This window comes from Chiloscyllium plagiosum, chromosome 9 (genome assembly GCF_004010195.1).
Source record: "Chiloscyllium plagiosum isolate BGI_BamShark_2017 chromosome 9, ASM401019v2, whole genome shotgun sequence".
Classification (NCBI taxonomy): Eukaryota; Metazoa; Chordata; class Chondrichthyes; order Orectolobiformes; family Hemiscylliidae; genus Chiloscyllium; species Chiloscyllium plagiosum.
This window is the reverse complement of record NC_057718.1, coordinates 99,911,549-99,930,612: the sequence shown is the minus strand read 5'-3', so window position 1 is coordinate 99,930,612 and position 19,064 is coordinate 99,911,549. Positions and strand designations below refer to the sequence as shown.

The 19,064-nt window shown below is 45.7% G+C and overlaps 1 protein-coding gene across 1 annotated transcript in view; it reads right to left on the bottom strand.

Moving 5' to 3' along the window:
* The window catches only part of btbd3b (BTB (POZ) domain containing 3b), a 20,253-nt gene extending 6,695 nt beyond the window's left edge, over positions 1 to 13,558 (bottom strand). The window contains exons 1-3 of the mRNA XM_043696625.1: positions 12,763 to 13,558; positions 9,161 to 9,254; positions 5,566 to 5,684 (exon numbers count right to left, since the gene is read on the bottom strand). Coding sequence (XP_043552560.1) covers positions 5,566 to 5,684; positions 9,161 to 9,254; positions 12,763 to 13,055 — 506 coding nt within the window. The 5' untranslated portion in view covers positions 13,056 to 13,558. The remainder of the gene's footprint in view (positions 1 to 5,565; positions 5,685 to 9,160; positions 9,255 to 12,762) is intronic.
* Positions 13,559 to 19,064: the final 5,506 nt, after the last annotated feature.

The window sequence follows — 19,064 nt, the reverse complement described above, 5'->3', positions numbered from 1 at the left end:
GTGAGAGTGTGTGTGTGTGTGAGTGTGAGTGAGTGTGTGTGAGTGAGAGTGTGTGTGATTGTGTGTATGTGAATGAGAGTGTGTGTGAATGTGAGTGAGAGTGTTTGTGTAGGTGTGTGTGTGAGTGTGAGTGAGTGAGAGTGAGAGTGAGAGTGAGAGTGAGAGTGAGAGTGAGTGTGAGTGTGAGTGTGTGTGTGTGTGCCCGCACTATTTTAAGTATCGTTTCCTGCTCTGCAATGTCAGGGCACAAATTCCACAAACCCTAGGGTGGGGGGTTCAAAACTAGGGGGCATCTTTTCAAGGCGAGAGGAGAGAGTTTAAAAAAGACATGAGGGGCAATTTTTTTAAACAGAGTGGTTCCTGTATGGAATGAACTTCCTGAGGAAGCGGTGGATGTGGGTACAATTACAATGATTAAAAGACATTTGGATAAGTAGATGAATAAGAAATGTTTGGAGGGATATAGGCCAGGAGCAGGCAGGTGGGGCTAGTTTAGTTTGGGACTATGTTTGGCACGGATTGGTTGGACCGAAGGGTCTGTTCCCATGCTGTATGACTCTATGTACTATGACTCTATAACACCTGAAGCAAATGAGGAAGTCCACCTTTTCCACAGCCTAATATCAATCTTGGTAATCGGGAAACAAACATTTTCTTGGCAGCTTGGTTTCAGAGTCAGAGGTTCAAGCCCCACTTTAGGAATCTTGCTTTTCCATTGAGTCAGTGTTAAACACTTCGGAAGGACTTTTCTGCTTTAAAGATCCTATTTTAATGCCAGTTGTTATTATTACACTGTCAACCATTGCTCAGGCAGTGGCATCCCTTGAGACATGAGGTTGTGGGTACAAGTCCCATTCTAAAGACTTGAGCATCATCTCTGTCCAGGTCACTGTAGCTGATGCAGGACTGAGAGTGCATCACTATTGTAGAAGCAGGCCATTTGTCCCACTGAGTCCACACCAACCCTCTGAAGAACATCCCACCCAGACCCAAGCCCATCCCTGTTACCCTGCATTACTCATGGCTAACCTACACGTCCCTGGACACTATGGACAATTTAGCATGGTCAATCCATCCTAACCTGCACGTTTTTGGCTTGTGGGGCAAAACTGGAGCGCCTAGAGGAAACCCACAGAGACACGGGGAGAATGTGCAAACTCCACACAGACATTCGCTCAAGGCTGGAATCAAACTCAGGTCCCTGGTGGAGGCAGCGGTGCTAACCATTGGGCCACCGTGCTGCCCTACGGTGGAGAGTTCTCTGATGGGGCATTAAACCAAGACCTCACCTTCCCTCTCTGGTGGACAAAAACAAAATCCAAACCTAGAATATTGGGGCAGTTAGAGGGAAAGAAAGAGGGAAAATTATAAATTTGTCAACAAAGTCAACACTCCACTGGCTAATAATTAAAAAATCTTCAAATTGTTGAAGTGATGCATTTCTCACAAATTAATGTGGAAACTCAAGTTTAAGGCTGCAGATGTTCAGGAGCTACCACACGGGAAAGACATAGTGGACACCGGCAATGGGCAATGTGTCCAATGGTAAGAAATTTGAATTGGGAAATGAGATCTGAGATGCAGTTTAAAAAAAAGTATAACTATCTAGTTAAGAACTTCCCATTTAGCATACGTGTGATAGAAATGCATTACCTGTGAACTCACCAGTCCAGAAGTTGGGTTTAGGGTGATGGCCTTTTTGTCTGTAGAAGTGTGTCAGTTATTTTGAAAAAAAAACTTTGTTGCTAACTTTGACTTTTGCCTGATCCAATTTTAATACTGGAATGTCTGAGAATTCAAAGCTTTCCTTGTGTGCTGTGGCTTCACGTTTTAAAGGAGGGTTGTTAATTATTGAGGATATTGATTAATTCTGCTTCAGGCGGAGAGTCCAAATATCACACTTGTCCACACAAATGCAGAAGGTAACATTACTGTGGAAATGCATCTCCTAAAGGAGTTTGAGAGAATGTAAAAGTAGCCCCCAAAGCCCAGAAAAAAACCCTTAAGTAGAGCGGTGAAAGAAAGAAAGTCATGCTGTGAACCTGACTATTAATCCTAAATTGGTAACAAAATCAGAAATTGCTGGAAAGCTCAGCAGGTCTTGCAGCATCCCAGTCCCGGTGAGTCTAAGACAAACAGCTTTGACTTCTTGTCTCATTTTAACAATACAAAGTACAATACAGCACAGGAACAGCGCTGACACATTTTGTCCTTCCATACTAAAACGGTCTTCCCTTACAGGATCTGTATCCCAGGTTAGGTGAATTGACCATGCTAAATTGCCTGTAGTGTTAGGTGTAAGAGAATGGGTCTGGGTGGGTTGCTCTTTGGAGGGTCAGTATGGACTTGTTGGGCCAAAGGGCCTGTTTCCACACTGTAGGTAATCTAATCTACTCCCTTCTTATTCATGTATTCGTCCAGGTGCTTCTTGAATGCTGCAGGTTCCAGGCACTCACCACCCTTTGTGTGAAAACCCTGCCTCGCACATCTCTTTTAAACATCCCCCTCCCCGACCCCTGCACCTTGACTCTGTGTCCCGTAGCAATTGCTCCCTTCAACCTGGGAAAAAGCCTCATATTTTCCACTCTATCCACACCATTCACAATCTTATAAACTTCTATCAGGTCGCCCCTCAACCTGCTGCATTCCAGTGAAAACAAACCCAGTCTGTGCAATCTTTCTTCACAGCTAAAATCCCCCCATTCCAGGCAACATCCTGGTAAACCTTTTCTGTCCCCTCATCCACAACCTTCTAGTCGGGTGGTGAGCAATGGTCAATGAAATAATGTAGCCATTATGGAATCACAATCACATGTGTACTGACCCCATAATCACCGGATTCTATGATTATTGGGGCAATAAACATGTGATTGTGATCTATCTCCTGCCAGAGCTACAGACAGGTTCCTGTCAATCCCCATTACTATCTGAAAATGTATCTAGCATTCAGATTAAAATTCATATTGAGACTAATTGTGACTGATGCAAGCCTTTCTTTCTTGCAATTTACTGAAATAAGATTATATTTTTTACAGTCCATCGAATTGTGAGTGTTAATGCAAGTGTGTTGTACAGTCATTGGTGTTCCTCAGTTACTTCAGTCTTCCAGTTTGTGGAGAATTTCAGAAAAGTCAGGCAGAGTGGTTCCTGGTAGAAATCTTTAGCATTACGAGTGATCAATGTGTGACCACTGTGGAGACTGCACTCCCATGAAATGGTAAAGCTATGTGGTTTCTCGACTGTATTAACCTGGAAATAGAACAAACCTGGAGCAGAAACCGTACTGTGTCAAGGTCAGTATCGGGCCTGGAGGATTCAGTATAGTTGACGTGGTGACATGTTAAGTCTGTTGCTGTTATTATCGCTGATGGCAGAAGAAAATACACCTTCACAGGCACACACACACTGCGCTGACAACCCAGCTCTGTCAGCCAAGCAGCTACCCTCAGACTCAACACACACTGCGCTGACAACCCAGCTCTGTCAGCCAAACAGCTACCCTCAGACTCAACCTCATTTTACACAAAGGAAGTGCTCGCGTTGGAAATGATCGCTCCCATTTTGATTCCTTCGTGGAATGATCACATTGCAGGATACAATAATGGCACTGTGCCACAGTGTGAATTATAATAAGTGCCTTATACTGGGTTGGGGAGCTGAATGCTTAGGACAGAGGGTAAGACTGTGTTTCCCTTCACAGTCCAAAATATTAGAAGACATTCCATAGTGTTAGGTAAGGGGTAAATGTAAGGGCATGGGTGGGTTGCGCTTCGGCGGGTCGGTGTGGACTTGTTGGGCCGAAGGGCCTGTTTCCACGCTGTAATGTAATCTAATTTAGATACAGCAAGACGTTTTGTTTGAAATCTAACCTACAGTATATCCTTGTAAAATTGCTTGTCTTAGGATACTGGAAGCATAGGATTTTTACGGCACAGAAAGAGGCCCTTCGATCCATCATGTCCGCACTAGTTATCAATACCTCTTCAATGTTGAGGGTTCCTGCCTCTCCCACCCTTATAGGCAGTGAGTTCCTGATGCCCACCACACTCTGGGTGGAAATAACTATCATCAAATCTCCTCTAAACCTTAAGTTACTTGTATCTCCCAGTTACTGACCCCTCTACTAAGGGGAAACATTTCTCCCCATCGACCCTGACTATGCCCTTCAGAACTTTGTACAACTCAGTCAGGTCTCCCCTTAGTCTTTGCTGCTCTTAGGAAATTAACCCCAGCCTATCTAGTCCCTCCTCATAGCTGAATCACCCTAGTACGGGTAACATCTTGGTGAATCTCCTCTGCACCCTGACGAGTGCCATCACATCCTTCCTATAGTGTGGTGACCGGAGCTGCACACAGTACTCCAGCTGTGGTCTAACTAATATTATATACAGATCCATCATAACCTCCCAGCTGCTGTATTCAATGCATTGACTGAAGGAAACCTCCTTTATCTACCTGTCCTTTTGCTTTCAAGTATCTATGGACATGCACAGGAAGATCCTATTGATCCTCTGTACTTCCTAGCATCCTACCATTCAATGGGTATACCCTTACCGTGTTCATCCTCCCAAAATGCATCCCCTCACACTTTCAGGCCATCTGACTATCCTGTCCATATATTGTCCTGCAGTCTAAGGCTCATCCTCTCGCTGTATCTCACTATTACTCATGTCATCTGCAACTCTCTGATCATACCTCCTACACTGTTATTTGTATTGGCACTAGCTCCTGCTTCACAAATGACAAAAGCTCAGTCTGTACTGCGGTGTTTGCCAGCTACAAGATGCACTACAGCAACTCACTGAGGCTCCTTCGACAGCACCTTCCAAGCCCACACCCGCTATCATCGAGAAGGACAAGGGCAGCAGATACATGGGAATGCCACACCCTTGCAAGTTCCCCTCCAATCCATCCTGACTTGGAAATATATCACCGTTCCTTCAGTGTCATTGGGTCAGAATGCTGCAGTTCTCTCCCTCAGTGCACTGTGGGTCTACCTTCAGCACATAGACTGCAGTAGCTTCCAAATGTGCTTCACCAACAGCTTCTCAAAGGCAATTAAGGGTGGGTGACCAATAATATGATATTGAGGGGGATAGATTGAGTTAATGGTAGTTATCTTTTCTCTGGGATTTCAAGACTAGGGGACACATTTTTAATGTGAGAGGCGAGAGATTTAAAAAAAAGACATCGGGGCAAATTCTTTTTACACAGAGGATGGTTCATGTGTGTGGAATCAACTGCCTGAGGAAGTGGTGGATGCAGGCACAGTTACAATGTTTAAAAGACACTTGGATAAGTGCATGAACAGGAAAAGTTTGGAGGGATATGGGCCAAACGGGGCAGGTGGAAATAGTTTAGTTTGGGATTATGGTCGGTATGGACTGGTTGGACCGAAGGGTCTACCTCCCTCTGTATGACACAATGACTCTAAATGTCGGCCCAACACAACAAATTCTTTGCTTTAATTATTTCCAACACATATACAACACCATTTGTTTCCCAAACCAAACCTCTACATCAAATGCTTTTTCTATACATAATGAAAGAGACAGAGGTACTCACTTCAGCATGGTGAGGAAAGCACATGGTTCGACATCAGGAATTCGAATTTCATCCTTGTCTTCCGCCAATTCCCCGTAAAACATTGCGTGAAATACTGAGCTCCCCACGGCCAGGACATACTGCAGGGACGGAGATTGAAAGACCAGTTACAACTACTAAGATAGTGGAACGAACACTAACAGGTTCACGGCAACATGGGAACAGGAGGGGGTCAATTAACTTCTCATGGCTGTTCTGTGACCTACCTTCAGAGAGTTGCCTTTGTCCTATGTCCCTTTAGATAGAAATATTCTATTGTTCCCAAATTCCAAGTTATCAACTGACCTAGCACCAGTTGATGTTGGAAAACTGTTGTTCTGAAGTGTTGCTTTCTTCCTAAAACCTGCAATGCTGGATTTTTCTAAGTTAAAAATCACACACAACACCAGGTTATAGTCCAACAGGTTTCATTGGAAGCACTAGTTTTCAGAGCGCCGCTCCTTCATCAGGTATTTGTGGACACTACCACCTGATGAAGGAGCGGCGCTCCGAAATCTAGTGCTTCCAATTAAACCTGTTGGACTCTAACCTGGTGTTGTGTGATTTTTAACTTTGTACACCCCAGTCCAACACCGGCTCCTCCAAATCATGGATTTTACTAAGAACTGTAACTGAAGAAACTGTACCTAGGTCCCTATGTACCTAACAGAGGTGTACAAGGCAACTTGTACACCTTGGAGAAAGAGAGGACTGCAGATGCTGGAGATCAGAGCTGAAAAATGTGTTGCTGGAAAAGCGCAGCAGGTCAGGCAGCATCCAAGGAGCAGGAGAATCGACATTTCGGGCATAAGCTCTTCTTCGGGAATCTTCGGGATGCTGCCTGACCTGCTGCGCTTTTCTAGCAACACATTTTTTCAACTTGTACACCTTCCACAGATTCTTCCCAGTCATTACTAGACCGATGACTGGCCTCTCTCACCTCAAACAATCCTGACCTTGCCACCAATGCTCTTGCCTAATTTAACCTGTAGGTCTGTGCCTCAGTCTCTCTGATCTCTACATCCCTGCTATGACCTACCTGCACCGCTCATAAACAAAGCTTTTCACTGTACTTTGTACACGTGTCTGTCAATCAATCAATCAATCAATCAATCAATCAATCAATCGAGTTCTTGTGACAATAAAGCAAATTAAAGTTTTGGAAGAGAGTTTTTTTTGAGTAGCCTTTTTGAGTAGGAGCGTTTACTAACTCAACGGTTTTAATTTTAGGGCCTGAACACCACCTTCCACATCCTTTACCCACCCCCATACCCCAGGGCCCGTGATAACATGGGCTGCTTTTAACACAGCTAGCCCATTTTCACCTACTCAAGGTCTCCATTGTCAGCTCATCGTCCTCCCTGGCTTACCATCAGCTATCCTTTGGTCTGCCTGACTTTCTGAGTGCTGTCTCCACCTATTTGCTCATTCCTTTTTTCCCCTCCAGCCCCTGTCACTAGCCTAAAGACACCCCCAGGAACACTGACCCTATCCGGCAAGCCATGTTGATGATCACCCAATTGCAGGAGTGAAATACATCTCATTCTGATTACTAACACTGCAGGGGTGCAAACTTAATGACATTTTCCTGCGTGGGTCAGTGGGCAGAGTACTGGAGTTAATGCATTTATTGCTTTCATAATGACTGACCAGTTAATTCTCCTCTGAAATTCTCAGTTAATGGAAGGAACAATCTATCCTTGCTGTAAACATTGGAACGCAGGAACAGGAGTAGGCCACTCAGTTGGCCTGTTCTGCCATCCAATGAAATTCTGATTGATCTGTAGCCTAATTCCATGTAACCTTCCTTTGGCCCACAGACTATAATACCTTTGCTTCAAATATTATCCACCTCAGATTTAAAATTAACCACTGATCCAGAATCCACTGCCATTTGTGGAAGAGAGTTCCAAACCTCGCCTACCCTGTGTGTGTAGAAGTGCTGCCTCACATCTCTCCTGAACGGTCTGATTCTCAGACAATGTCCCTAGCTCTAGAATCCCTAGCCTGTAGAAATATCTATCCTGTCCTTGCCTGTTAATATTTTGAAGACTTGATCAGACCACTCGTCAAACATTAAATTCTGGAGGAAACAGGCTAAATTTGTACAACTTCTCCTCATACCTGACCTTCTGGAGTTATCATTCTTGTAAACCTACATTGTACTTCCTCCTGGGCCAATCTCTCTTGCCTGGGAACGATGGGCTGAATGGCTTGCTCGTGTCCCCATGAGAGTTTTGTAACATAAAATGCTGCAAGTCTACCGTACGGGGTACGGGGCCCAGTTCTGTTTGAAGTTTTTTTTTTAATTCATCCATGGATTGTGGATAATCGCCAACATTTATTGCCCATCCCTAATTGCCCAGAGGGTGAGTAAGAGTCAGTCTCATTGCTGTGGGTCTGGAGTCACGTGTAGGCCAGACCAGGTAAGGTTAGCAGACTTCCTTCCCTGAAGGGTATTAGTGAACCGGATGGGTTTTTGCCCCCAACAATTTCATGGTCATCATTAGACTCTCAATTAAGTGTCAGCAGGTAGGATGGACAGTGGTGCATGGGGACACTAAGCAACATCAGCAACAAGGGCAAATCCTAGGCCAGAATTCAAATTCACCCAGCTTCATAATTTCCAAGCATTGGCCTTTTGGTCTTCAACATCATTGGATGATCAACATTAAAACAGTTAAGAAAACAGTTTGTGCAAAGTTTTAACAGTTTTTCCACTGGACAGTTTGTTCAGTTGAAAAGGAATTTGTTTCACAACCAAACCTCACTTTGTTTCAAAATACTGTTCCTAACATCTTTGATGGAAGACTTGCAGCATTTTGACACAAGAGCAGGCCATTCAGCCCATCGTTCCACCATTCAATGAGATCCTGGCATGATCTGGGAGCTGACTCCAAATCCCACCCGCCTTGTCCCCAAATCCCTGACAATCTTTAGGTGACCAAGAGAAACAGGATCGCTGGCTTATAACATTAGTAACTGATGTAGGATCATTAGCCATTTGTGGAAGGTAGCTCCAAACATCTGCCAATCCTTGGGCATGAGAATGTTTCTTCACTGCAATCCCATTCCCACTTTTAGACTCCACCCCCCAGTCCTAGACTCCCCAGCCTGGTAAAATAGTATCGCTCCATCTACCCAATCTGTTTCCATTGATATCTCAATGAACCCCTAAACCTTTTATATTCCACAAAGAACAATCCTAGTTTGTGTTTGCTCTTTCCTGGTAACTTATTGTTACTGGTTCTTGGGATAATTCCTGTCAATCTACACTGTACTCCGTCCACAGCCCCCAATATTCTTTGGAGTGGCCAGAATCACTGACAGTGACTCCAGGTAAGGTCTATGGGCTTCAGGTGTACCTGCAGCCCATTCTGCAATGCCCCTTGTAATTTAGTAAATGAGATCTAAAGGCCAGCATTCTATCAGCCTTTCTGACTGGGTTATAAATTTTTATTTTGGAAAGCACATCCACAGCACGACGGACAATGGTTTGAAAGTTGGCCAAAGAGAGTGCAGGTTATTGAGGCATGCTGATGTTTCGTTGAATAACCGTCTCAATCTGCATGGCGACCCCCACCCCCTCTGCCCAACCCTGGGATCCTCCTTGTGGTCCCACAACAAAGTGAACATCCGCCATCAGGTCATTGTTAAACATCACGGCATTTCTAGGGGAGAGGAGAGTGTCACGCTTGTGTGTGATCAGAAAACGTCATGCCCGACATGACTATAGAAGCTTTACAGCTCAGAGAGAGGCCATTCAGTCCACCATGGATATTCTGGATGCAACAAGAGCAGCGCTGAAAGCAGTAGCCTTCAGGGTCAGTTCATTTCATTGGAGGGAGCTCAGTAAAGGTTCACTAGGACGATCCCTGGCTTGGAGGGATTGTCTTAGGAGCAAAAGTTAAACAGGTTGGAACTCTACTCCCTGGATTTTAGAAGTATGGGAGGTGACCTCTTTGAAACATATCAGATTCTTAAGGGAGTTGACAGGGTCAATGTTGAGAGGATGTCTCCCCCTCATGGGGGAGTCTAGGACCAGAAGGTACAGTCTCAGAATAAAGGGACACCAATTTCAGACTGAGATGGGGAGGAGTTCCTTCTCTCAGAGGGTTGAATGTCCTTGTCACAGAGAGAGCTCTGGGGAGCAGAGTCCTTGTGCATACTTAAGGTTGAGATAGGTTCTTGATCAGTCAGGGAATCAAGGGTTACAGGGAAAGGGCAGGAAAGTGGACATGAGGAATGTTGGATCAGCCACAATCCTACTGAATGGTGAAGCAGGCTCGAAGGGCCGAATGGCCTAATCTAGTTGCTATTTGTTATGGTATTCGACCCTGTACCTTATAGATGTGATGAGGTCTCTCTTTCAAAAATCATTTCGCCCAGGTGAAAGTGAGGACTGCAGATGCTGGAGATTAGAGTTAATAGTGTAGTACTGGAAAAGCACAGCAGGTCAAGCAGCATCCGAGGGGCAGGAGAATCGACGTTTCGGGCATAAGCCCTTCATTTCATTTCATGCAGTGAGTCCTGGATACCCACCACTTCCTTGAGTGAAAGAGTTTCTCTTGACTGCTGTGATCCTTGGTCAGTGACAGCTCCACAAAGGAGGCCAAGTTGTTGTACTCACTCAACGGGCATGAGCATTGCTTGCTGGAACAGCATTTGTTGGTTTGGAACACCAACCCGAAGCCATTTATTTAAAAACAAATCAACTTCACCAGGAATGTTGCCTGGAATGGAGGGCGCTAGCTATGAAAAGAGGTTGAGTAGATTAGGATTATTTTCATTACAAAGACGGAGGTTCAGGGGAACCTGATTGTGGTCTACAAAATCATGAGAGGTGTAGCAAGAAGCTTTTTCCCTCAGAGTAGGGGACTCAATTAATAGGGGTCGTGAGTTCAAGGTGAGAGGAGAATAGTTTAAGGGAGATATGTGTGGAAAGTTCTTTACGGAGGGTGGTGAGTGCCTGGAACATGTTGCCAGTGGTAGGTGGGCACGATAATGTCATTTAAGATGTATCTAGACAGATACAGGAATGAGCATGGAGCAGAGGAATACAGACCCTTGGAAAATAGGCGCCAGGTTTAGATAGAGGATCTGGTTTGGCGCAGGCTTGGAGGGCTGAAGGGCCTGTTCCTGTGCTGTAAGGTTCATTGTCCTTTGTTTAGATGTGTTCCGACACACCTCTGGAGCAGTTGGGTCTTGAACCCAGAACTCCTGACCCAGAGGTTGGGCCACTACCACTTCACCAATAAAGAGAACTCTTTATTTACAACTGTCCAGAGGGTACATTACCAGTCAACCAGGTTGGAGTCACACATCAGCCAGGCAGCAATGACAGATTCCCCTCCCTAAAGGGTATCAGCAAATTTTTAAAAAGCAATAACTTTTGGCAAATTTGTTTCTTTAATTCCAAATTTGATTCAAATTTCACCAAATACTGTAGTGGGATTCACACCATTTACCATAGAGTTTGGGGATTCCCGACCCAGTGACAATAACTCCATGGCCATCACCTCCCAGGTACTTTCTGTCCCACTTTATTGAGGCCCCTCAGAGTTGGGAAAAAAATCCTCAATCAAATCTCCCCTCAACCTCCTCAGTTGAAAGGGAACAACATCCAGCAAATCAGATCTTCCCTCAAAGCTCCACTCACGGTAAAAGCACATCCCACATCGACATTTCATCGGATTCAATCTTAAGAAATCCAAGGAAAGCTTTCACACTGCTCCATTTTACTCCTAACCGCAGGACCCCTCTCCATAAACCCGATTAATAGGAATCCCCCTCCTGACTGGGTCTATTTCAGTGCGAATCACAGACCACCACCCTCTCCCTCCTGCCAGCCACCAGAAAGTGACCATTTGGCCCATTGAGCCCGTGCTAGACCTTTGCACCTGATGTTTAGACCCAGATGCCTGCGTTTTGACTGTCACATGGACATGCAAACCCCTCTCAAAAATTATTTACAGAGCTTCCAAAGCGTTCCAGTCCCTTAACAACCCTTGATGTTTAAAAAAAACTCATCCCTTCTCTCCCCAGATCTTTCAGCCAGTAATTTTTAAACTGATGTCCTCTATGTTACTGACCTAATTGTCAGAGAACTGGGACAAAACGTTTAAACTTTCTCTCTCTCCAAACGTTTGCCCGCTTCTCCCCATCTCATTTTTGAACCTAATTTCTTGCTGAAATGGATTTTAATTTTAAAACACAGCACATTTATCCTTGACATAAAATTGCCTCTGTTTTGGGGGTAAGCCAGGGAGTTGACCCTGGGGGATTTCCACAATCTCAATCCTCAGTGACTCCATCGAAAGCTATGATGGAAAGATTGCATGCAAACAACAACTTGAAATAATTTGTTGTTCAATTAACAGCTCCCCCTCTCAGGGCATTCATGGGGACCACTAATTGCTGAACTACCTCCTTCCACCACCCCATTCCCCCCACCCCCCCCCCCCCCCATGCAAAGGGCTTCAGGCAAATCAGACACGCACACACAAAATACAAACAAACACCCATTTGTGACTGAATGCCTGATTACACACCAAACAGAAAACACTTTAGCTGCTGGTTTCTCAGACTCAAATTGCTTTCAGCATCCTGTGTGATACAAAGCTGCCATAATAAAAATTCACAGACACACACACAAGAAAGACATACACGCTTACACGTACACATACAGAGAGACATACACACACAGGCACACTCACAGACACAGGCACACACAGACTCACTCACCCACAGACAGACACAGACACACACACACACACAGACGCATGTACACAGAACAGTAAGCCACAACCTGAGCAAGAAATTCAGCCCTTGCTGTTTCACAAATGGTCAACTGTTTTAAAACCAACTGCAGATCAGAAGAGAACTGTGGTTGTAAATAATAAAAGTTGGATTAAATGCTGTTGCTAAGGGGCTGTTGTATTGCAGTGGTAGCGACCTTAGCTCTGAGCCAGGAGAACCTGTGTTCAAAGTCCCACCTGCACTAGAGAGATGTGCAGTAACATCACTGAGCAGGCTGGGTTAGAATTAGGAAATATCTAAAAGCTGCTGTTACTGGAGGGTTAGCTGCCTCCGTGTTCAGATGCTGAATGAAGGACTGGGTAGAGAATTGATCCAGAAAGGGCTGTCTGTAAAGTGGAGAAGCTAGTCCTCCTGTCTTACCTTTCTCGGATAGTGGGGTACAACCCCTGCCAGTTACCAGCCTGGATGGTGTTGTTATTGTTGAGGTTTTGCTGATAGTTGGAGCCGGGGCAGCTGTTCTCCGGGGCTCCCTTGTTGCTGCTGGTGCTGTGGCTGCTGGAGGTGTCTCCTGGCATCCTCTGGTTCAGGGTGAGGATATCGTAGCAGACGGGCAGCCGGCTGGCTTTTGATGCCTTCTTAGATTTCTTCACCGCCTCTGGGAGCATGAGGAAGAAAGTCAAACATTTCATGCTCCTGCCCTTGGCATCGACCATGGGTGCATCAGCCTCAGCTGAAACTGAGCAGGGAGAGAGTGGCAGGAGGAGGAGGAGAGGGAGGGGGGCTCACTGAATGGATAGGGGCTTCAATTCTCAAAACAGATTTCCTCCCAAGGTCCTTCCTCCTCACCCCCGGTCAGGAACCGCGTTCTGAGCTTTAACTGCACCATTCTTTTCCCCAGTTTGACAAAGCCAGCAAAGTGCCTTTGCAGGTAATCCCTCCTCCCCAGTGCGAGGACTGGGAATCGACTTCTCTCCGATTGAGAGAGAGAGAGAGAGAGAGCACGGGGGCAAATAAAGAGCGAATTTCTGCCTCCTGCCTCCCCTCCCTCTCTCTCTGCTGCACCCTCGCTCCAGCTTCTCTCAAGACGTCAAGAGTTTCTGCTTCTCTCTCTCTCTCTCTCTCACACACACACCCCTTTCCTTGTAAAAGGAATAAAACGAGGCTTTTCTCCTGCAGAGAGACAGAGGCTGACTGGCAGGCTCACAAATGTACACCGACTGCGCCTGGGTACTGGGAGGATCACACAACACTGACACCTACTGTAAAAGGCACCCACAAACAGGGAGCAGTTAAAAGGACATCACCCTCCCTCAGCAACACCCCGTCCCGAATTCGAAAGCTCCACCTTCCCCTCCACCCCCAAATTCCCCAGACATCCCCCCACCCATCCCCAGCTTGGGCTGCTCGGAAACACCGCCTCTCAAACAATTCCACAGGGAGTTTACACTCACTTTCTGAACTTCAATACTTTTTTTTCTCTCTCAGCTGAGGGCTTGAAATATTGACCCGGGATGGTGGGGAGGGGAATGTTGTCGCTGGACATGATGAGATGTGTGTGATCCCTTCACAGAATCATTTCAGCACAGGTAGAGGCCATTCCGCTCAGTATGTCTGTGCTAGCTCTCACTTCACCTGGCCAAGGGGCAGCCCCTACGAAAGCTAGTGATTCCAGATAAACCTGTTGGATTATAACCCGTGTGACTTCTCCAACACCCGCACCTACACATCAAAGCTCTCTGCAGGACAGGCTCACTTGTCTAAAGTGCAGGTTAGGGTGGGGTTGGTCATGATAAATTGCCCAAAGTCCCCAGGTGAGGTGGGTTAGCCATGGGAAATGCAGGGTTACAGGGATAGGTTAGGGACTAGATCTGTTTATGATGCTCTTTGGAGGTCAGTGCAGACTCGATGGGATGAATGGCCTCTTTGTGCACTGTAAGGATTCTATGATTCAATTCCTTCCAGACTCCAACAAATAATTACTTGAAGTTTGCATCTCACATAGACAGTGTGGTTGAGAAGATGTTTAGCATGCTTGCTTTCATTGCTCAGACCTGTGAATATAGGGGTTGGGATGTCATGTTGAGATTGTACAGGACGTTGGTGAGATCTCTTCTGGAATACTGTGTCCAGTTCTGGTCTCCATGTTATAGAAATGATATTGTTAAACTAGAGAGGACTCAGGAGAGATTTACACGGATTTTTGCCAGGAATAAAGAGACGCTAGATAGGCTGGGACGTCTTTCACTGGAGTGTAGGAGGTTGAGGGGTGACTTTATAGAGGTTTATAAAATGATGAGAGGTATAGATCAGGTGAATGGTAGGTGTCTTTTCCCTAGGGTGAGGGATTTCAAGACCAGGGGGCAAATGTTTAAGGTGAAAGGAGAAAGATTTTAAAAAAAGATATGAGGGCCGATTTTAAGAGTGTTTTGTGTCTGGAATGAACATCCAGAGAAAGTGGTGGGTGTGGGTGCAGTTACAACATTTAAAACACTTTTGGATAAATACATGAATAGGGAAGGTTTGGAGGGAATATGGGCCAGGAGCAGGCAGGCGGGACTAGTTTAGTTTGGGAACATGGTTGACACGGACTGGATGGACCGAAGGGTCTGTTTCCGTGCTGTATGATTCTATGAGTCTATAAATCTTGGAGAAAGTGAGGACTGCAGATGCTGGAGGTCAGAGTTGAAGAGTGTGGTGCTGGAAAAGCACAGCAGGTCAGGCAGCATCTGAGGAGCAGGAGAGTTGAGGTTTCAGGCATAAGCGCTTCATCAGGAATTTAAACACCCCACCAGCCCTTGTAGCTTCTGTTTCTTTTGCCTGAACCCAAGTAATAGCAGTGGGCCATTGAGCCCCTCAAGCCTACTCTATCCTCCAATAACATCATGGCTGATGGATGGATCTAGTTTCCAATTCAACTTTCAAAACAAAAACTCGCCTCCCATGTTTACCGATGGATATTTCCCGATGTTCAAAAAGAAACTCAAAACATTACCAATTCTCAGACAAGATAATTCAAGGTGTTTCCAGCAGCAGAAACTCAATGTCAGCAGAAATACAATTTTACACCAGTCTCCTCACTCCCATTAGGAATTTCAAAGACCTCCCGTCGGCTATGGATTAAACATCTGGTTTAGTTAATAGCTCCTGCCTCCAAAACGTCCCGGTTCAGGCAGGTGAGGTACTGTTTATCTGCTGCATCGAGAATGATTAGAATAAATTTAACTCCCGTTGTTCAAATCCAATGCAAGTTGACAGGAGGAAGGTTAAGCAATGAATCTGCTGTGTGAGTTGCTACCCACTTAGGAAAAAAAAGCCATTTCCTACTCATAACAATTTTTCAAAAGCTCCTTTGTGCAGCATTCACTATTAAGCCAGTGCTTCTTAGTGCCTCAACAGCCAGCCCTCAAAGGAAGAGGAAAAGGCCATTCAGCCCCTTGGGACTGTTCCACCATTCAATGAGATCATGGCTGATCTGTGACTTGCCTCCATATACCATGAGTAAAAACCATGGGGCACATGAGGTTGGGAGGGCAGAGATTGGGGGAGCGGGTGGCATCCACTGTTATCGGGGAGAGGAATGGGCTTTGGTTTTTGATAGCGTTATTTGTTGGGGGAGACTTGTTGAGTGTGGGAGGAGTTCAGAAAAAAAAAGTGGGCTTTCTATGAGAGAAAAAAATCCAACGTCTATTTTCTGATGGAGTTTTTTTTGCAGCAGCAATTGGGCCTCAGAGCAATCCATACCCACCCACCCAATTTAAAACAAATGGACTTAAAGCGGCCTTACAACTATTGAATATCAGTGTGACCTCCATGGTAGCTACTGCTGGCCCTGAGCTCACAACTCCAGGGTGGGAGGGACAGAATACTTGGCACACTGTCCACACATTGGTCTCCTTATCTGAGTGAGCAAGGACGTTCTGGCAAGGGAGTGCAGCGTGGGTTTCTCAGACTGGTTCCTGGGCTGGCAGGACTCACATATGAGAAGAGAATGAGTCGTTTAGGGTGTTCGCTGTGGTTTAAAACAATAGTGGGGGAGGGGTTGGGTATGGAATCTTGTAGAAACCTGTAAAATTCTAACACAACTAGGTAGGGTAAGCACAGGAAGGATGTTTCTGGAGACTAGTGAATCCAGAACCAGGGGTTTGCAGCCAGACTGGGTGGCATGGTGGCTCGGTGGTTAGCACTGCTGCCTCACAGCATCAGGGATCTGGGTTCGATTCCAGCCTCAGGCAACAGTCTGTGTTGGGTTTGCATGTTCTCCCCACGTCAGTGTGGGTTTGCTCCGGTTTCCTCCCACAATCCAAAGACGTGCAAGTTAGGGTGAATTGGCCATGCTAAATTACCCATAGTACCCAGGGATGTGCAGGCTAGGTGGGTTAGCTATGGGAAATACTGGGCCAGTGTGGACTCAATGGGCCAAATAGCCTGCTTTCACAATGAAGGAATTCTAAGGATATGGGGGTAGGCTGTCGAGGACTGAAGCGACAGCTAGAGAATGCTGAGCTGGTGTAATTCACTCCCACAAAAAGCAGTCAAGGCTAAATCATTGTGTGATTTCAAGAAGGAGTTAGGTATGGCCACTTGGGATCAGAGGTATGGGGGGTGGGGGGTGGGGGGGGGGGCTGATCTGGATTGAGTAGCGGAGGAGGGCTGAATGGTCTTCTCCTGTTCTATCACCCACAGCCTGGGAAACCCTGCACTAACTGTATTCCATATGAAACTTGTGTTAATAAAACGTGTGTTTTCAATCATCCAGCAACAATGAAAGATTCTCGGCAGGCAGGCAGGAGATATAAAGACATCATTGACATATGTGAGATCCCTTCTAGCTGATTTGGCAGAGAAACTAAATGGTCCACTTCAAACAATGATCGTTCTTCCACAGCCGAAGGATTTCAGTCGGTACGTTTGCGTGCAGTAGCATCGGCACCCAGCTCCCCCTGCCCCATCACCCGAGCCTTCAAATAACAAAACAGAGACCAGCAGCCACTGCCGAGGAAAAAAGAGTTAAAACTTCACCGTCAACGTTCTGTCAGTCTCTCCACGGACACAGTCGGAACTGCTGAGTACTCCCAACCTTTTCCGCACTTTCTGCAGATTTCCAGAGGCAGCATTTGGGTTTTGTGTTGGACACCCGGTCATGCAAGTATGTCTGGTCTAAAAGAGCAATAGAACAGCCTATAAGCCCCTGAGCTGGGAAACTAAGGGGAGGTCTTGTGACACAGTGAGTAGTGTCTCAGCCTCCGAGCCAGGAGACCCGGGTCAGTGTCCCACCTGCTCCAGAGGTGTGTCATACCATCCCTGGTCAATTTGTTCAGGAAAATAACTATGATTGAACTCTTGTCATGTGGTGGTAGTGTCCCTACTTGTGGATGAAGGGTTCAAGTCCCACCTACCCCAGCGGTGTGTGACACCACCCCTCGATGGTTTGATTTGGAAATAACAATGATTGATATCAGCAGAGCTTGTTTGGTGCAGTGGTAGTGCCCCTACCTTTGGATGAGGAGCGCATGACTCAAGTCCCACCTACTCCAGAGGTGTGTTTAACATCCTGAATGAGTTAATGATTTACTATCTGCAAGATGCGGAACCCACAGCTCGCCGATCACTGAAGTGTGTAACTAGCATGTTGTATAGTCATGTGCACCTTTAAAATATTAAAACATTAAATCTCACCCATTATGGAAACAGAATAGCCTAATATATTATTGCATTCATGATTCATGTCTTTCAGAATTCAGTCTGGGTTTCTCAAATGGAATGAAACAGATGTACCCACCTGCTCACCATCCTCAGCTTCCCTTCCCACAGGGTGCCCCTTGCACTTTACAATATCACAAACACAACCTATAAAGCTTGGTTTTAATGGGACACGGCTCCAGCATTAAAGCTCTCGGAATAGATTTTCTTTAACAAGCGTTATTAAAAAAACCAACAAGCAATCGCAGCAGAAAATTTCACACTCTATTACAATCCCAGTTTCATTATCTATTGACCGCGGCCTGAATTCTGACAATTTGTGATTTCTGTGCTTTCTACATGTCAAGTCCTTTCGGAATCTGAGCTCTGGAGATTTCAAATGTCACACTAATTGACTGCCCCGATTGTCCCAACTATGCAAATGCTTCAGCAGTTTTGTTCTCTGGACTCCAGCCCAGCTCTAGTGTGAAGATGGGCTTCTATTAGAGGGTTCTGTGTGCAAAGTCACCCACAGACAGAAAGGGGTTGATTCTCCACACAGCAGAGGGGATCAATGTGACACACTATAATCGATGTGCCAGGCAAGGGGCAAGTAGAGACGGACTGGAAATGCAATCTAGCCAGCGATGCCACGAGTGAGTAAATAAACAAAAAAAGGTGACCTGAAAAGGAACCGAAACACATTTAAAGCAATTAGTTGCTGAATCAGAATTGTGCTTGCCAGAGCAAACACCAGGGCTACTGATATTTAAATGTACATTGTACCATGCCCACTGCAAACTGCTGTAATTACCTTCCCGCCTCAGAGGAGTAACCTACCAGAGCAATGAGTGCAGGAGCAGGCTGTGCCCCTTACACATTTGTTCTACCCCCCCAATAGTTCCTGCAGTTGGCACATCGCAGTCAGAGGAATCGACTGATGCACTGAAATTGACAGGTGTGGTCTATCCTTTGAAGAGGTGTTTCAATTTGGACAGAAAAGGAGAGAAGCTGAAAGGTGTCTGGCATTGTTCCATTTTACA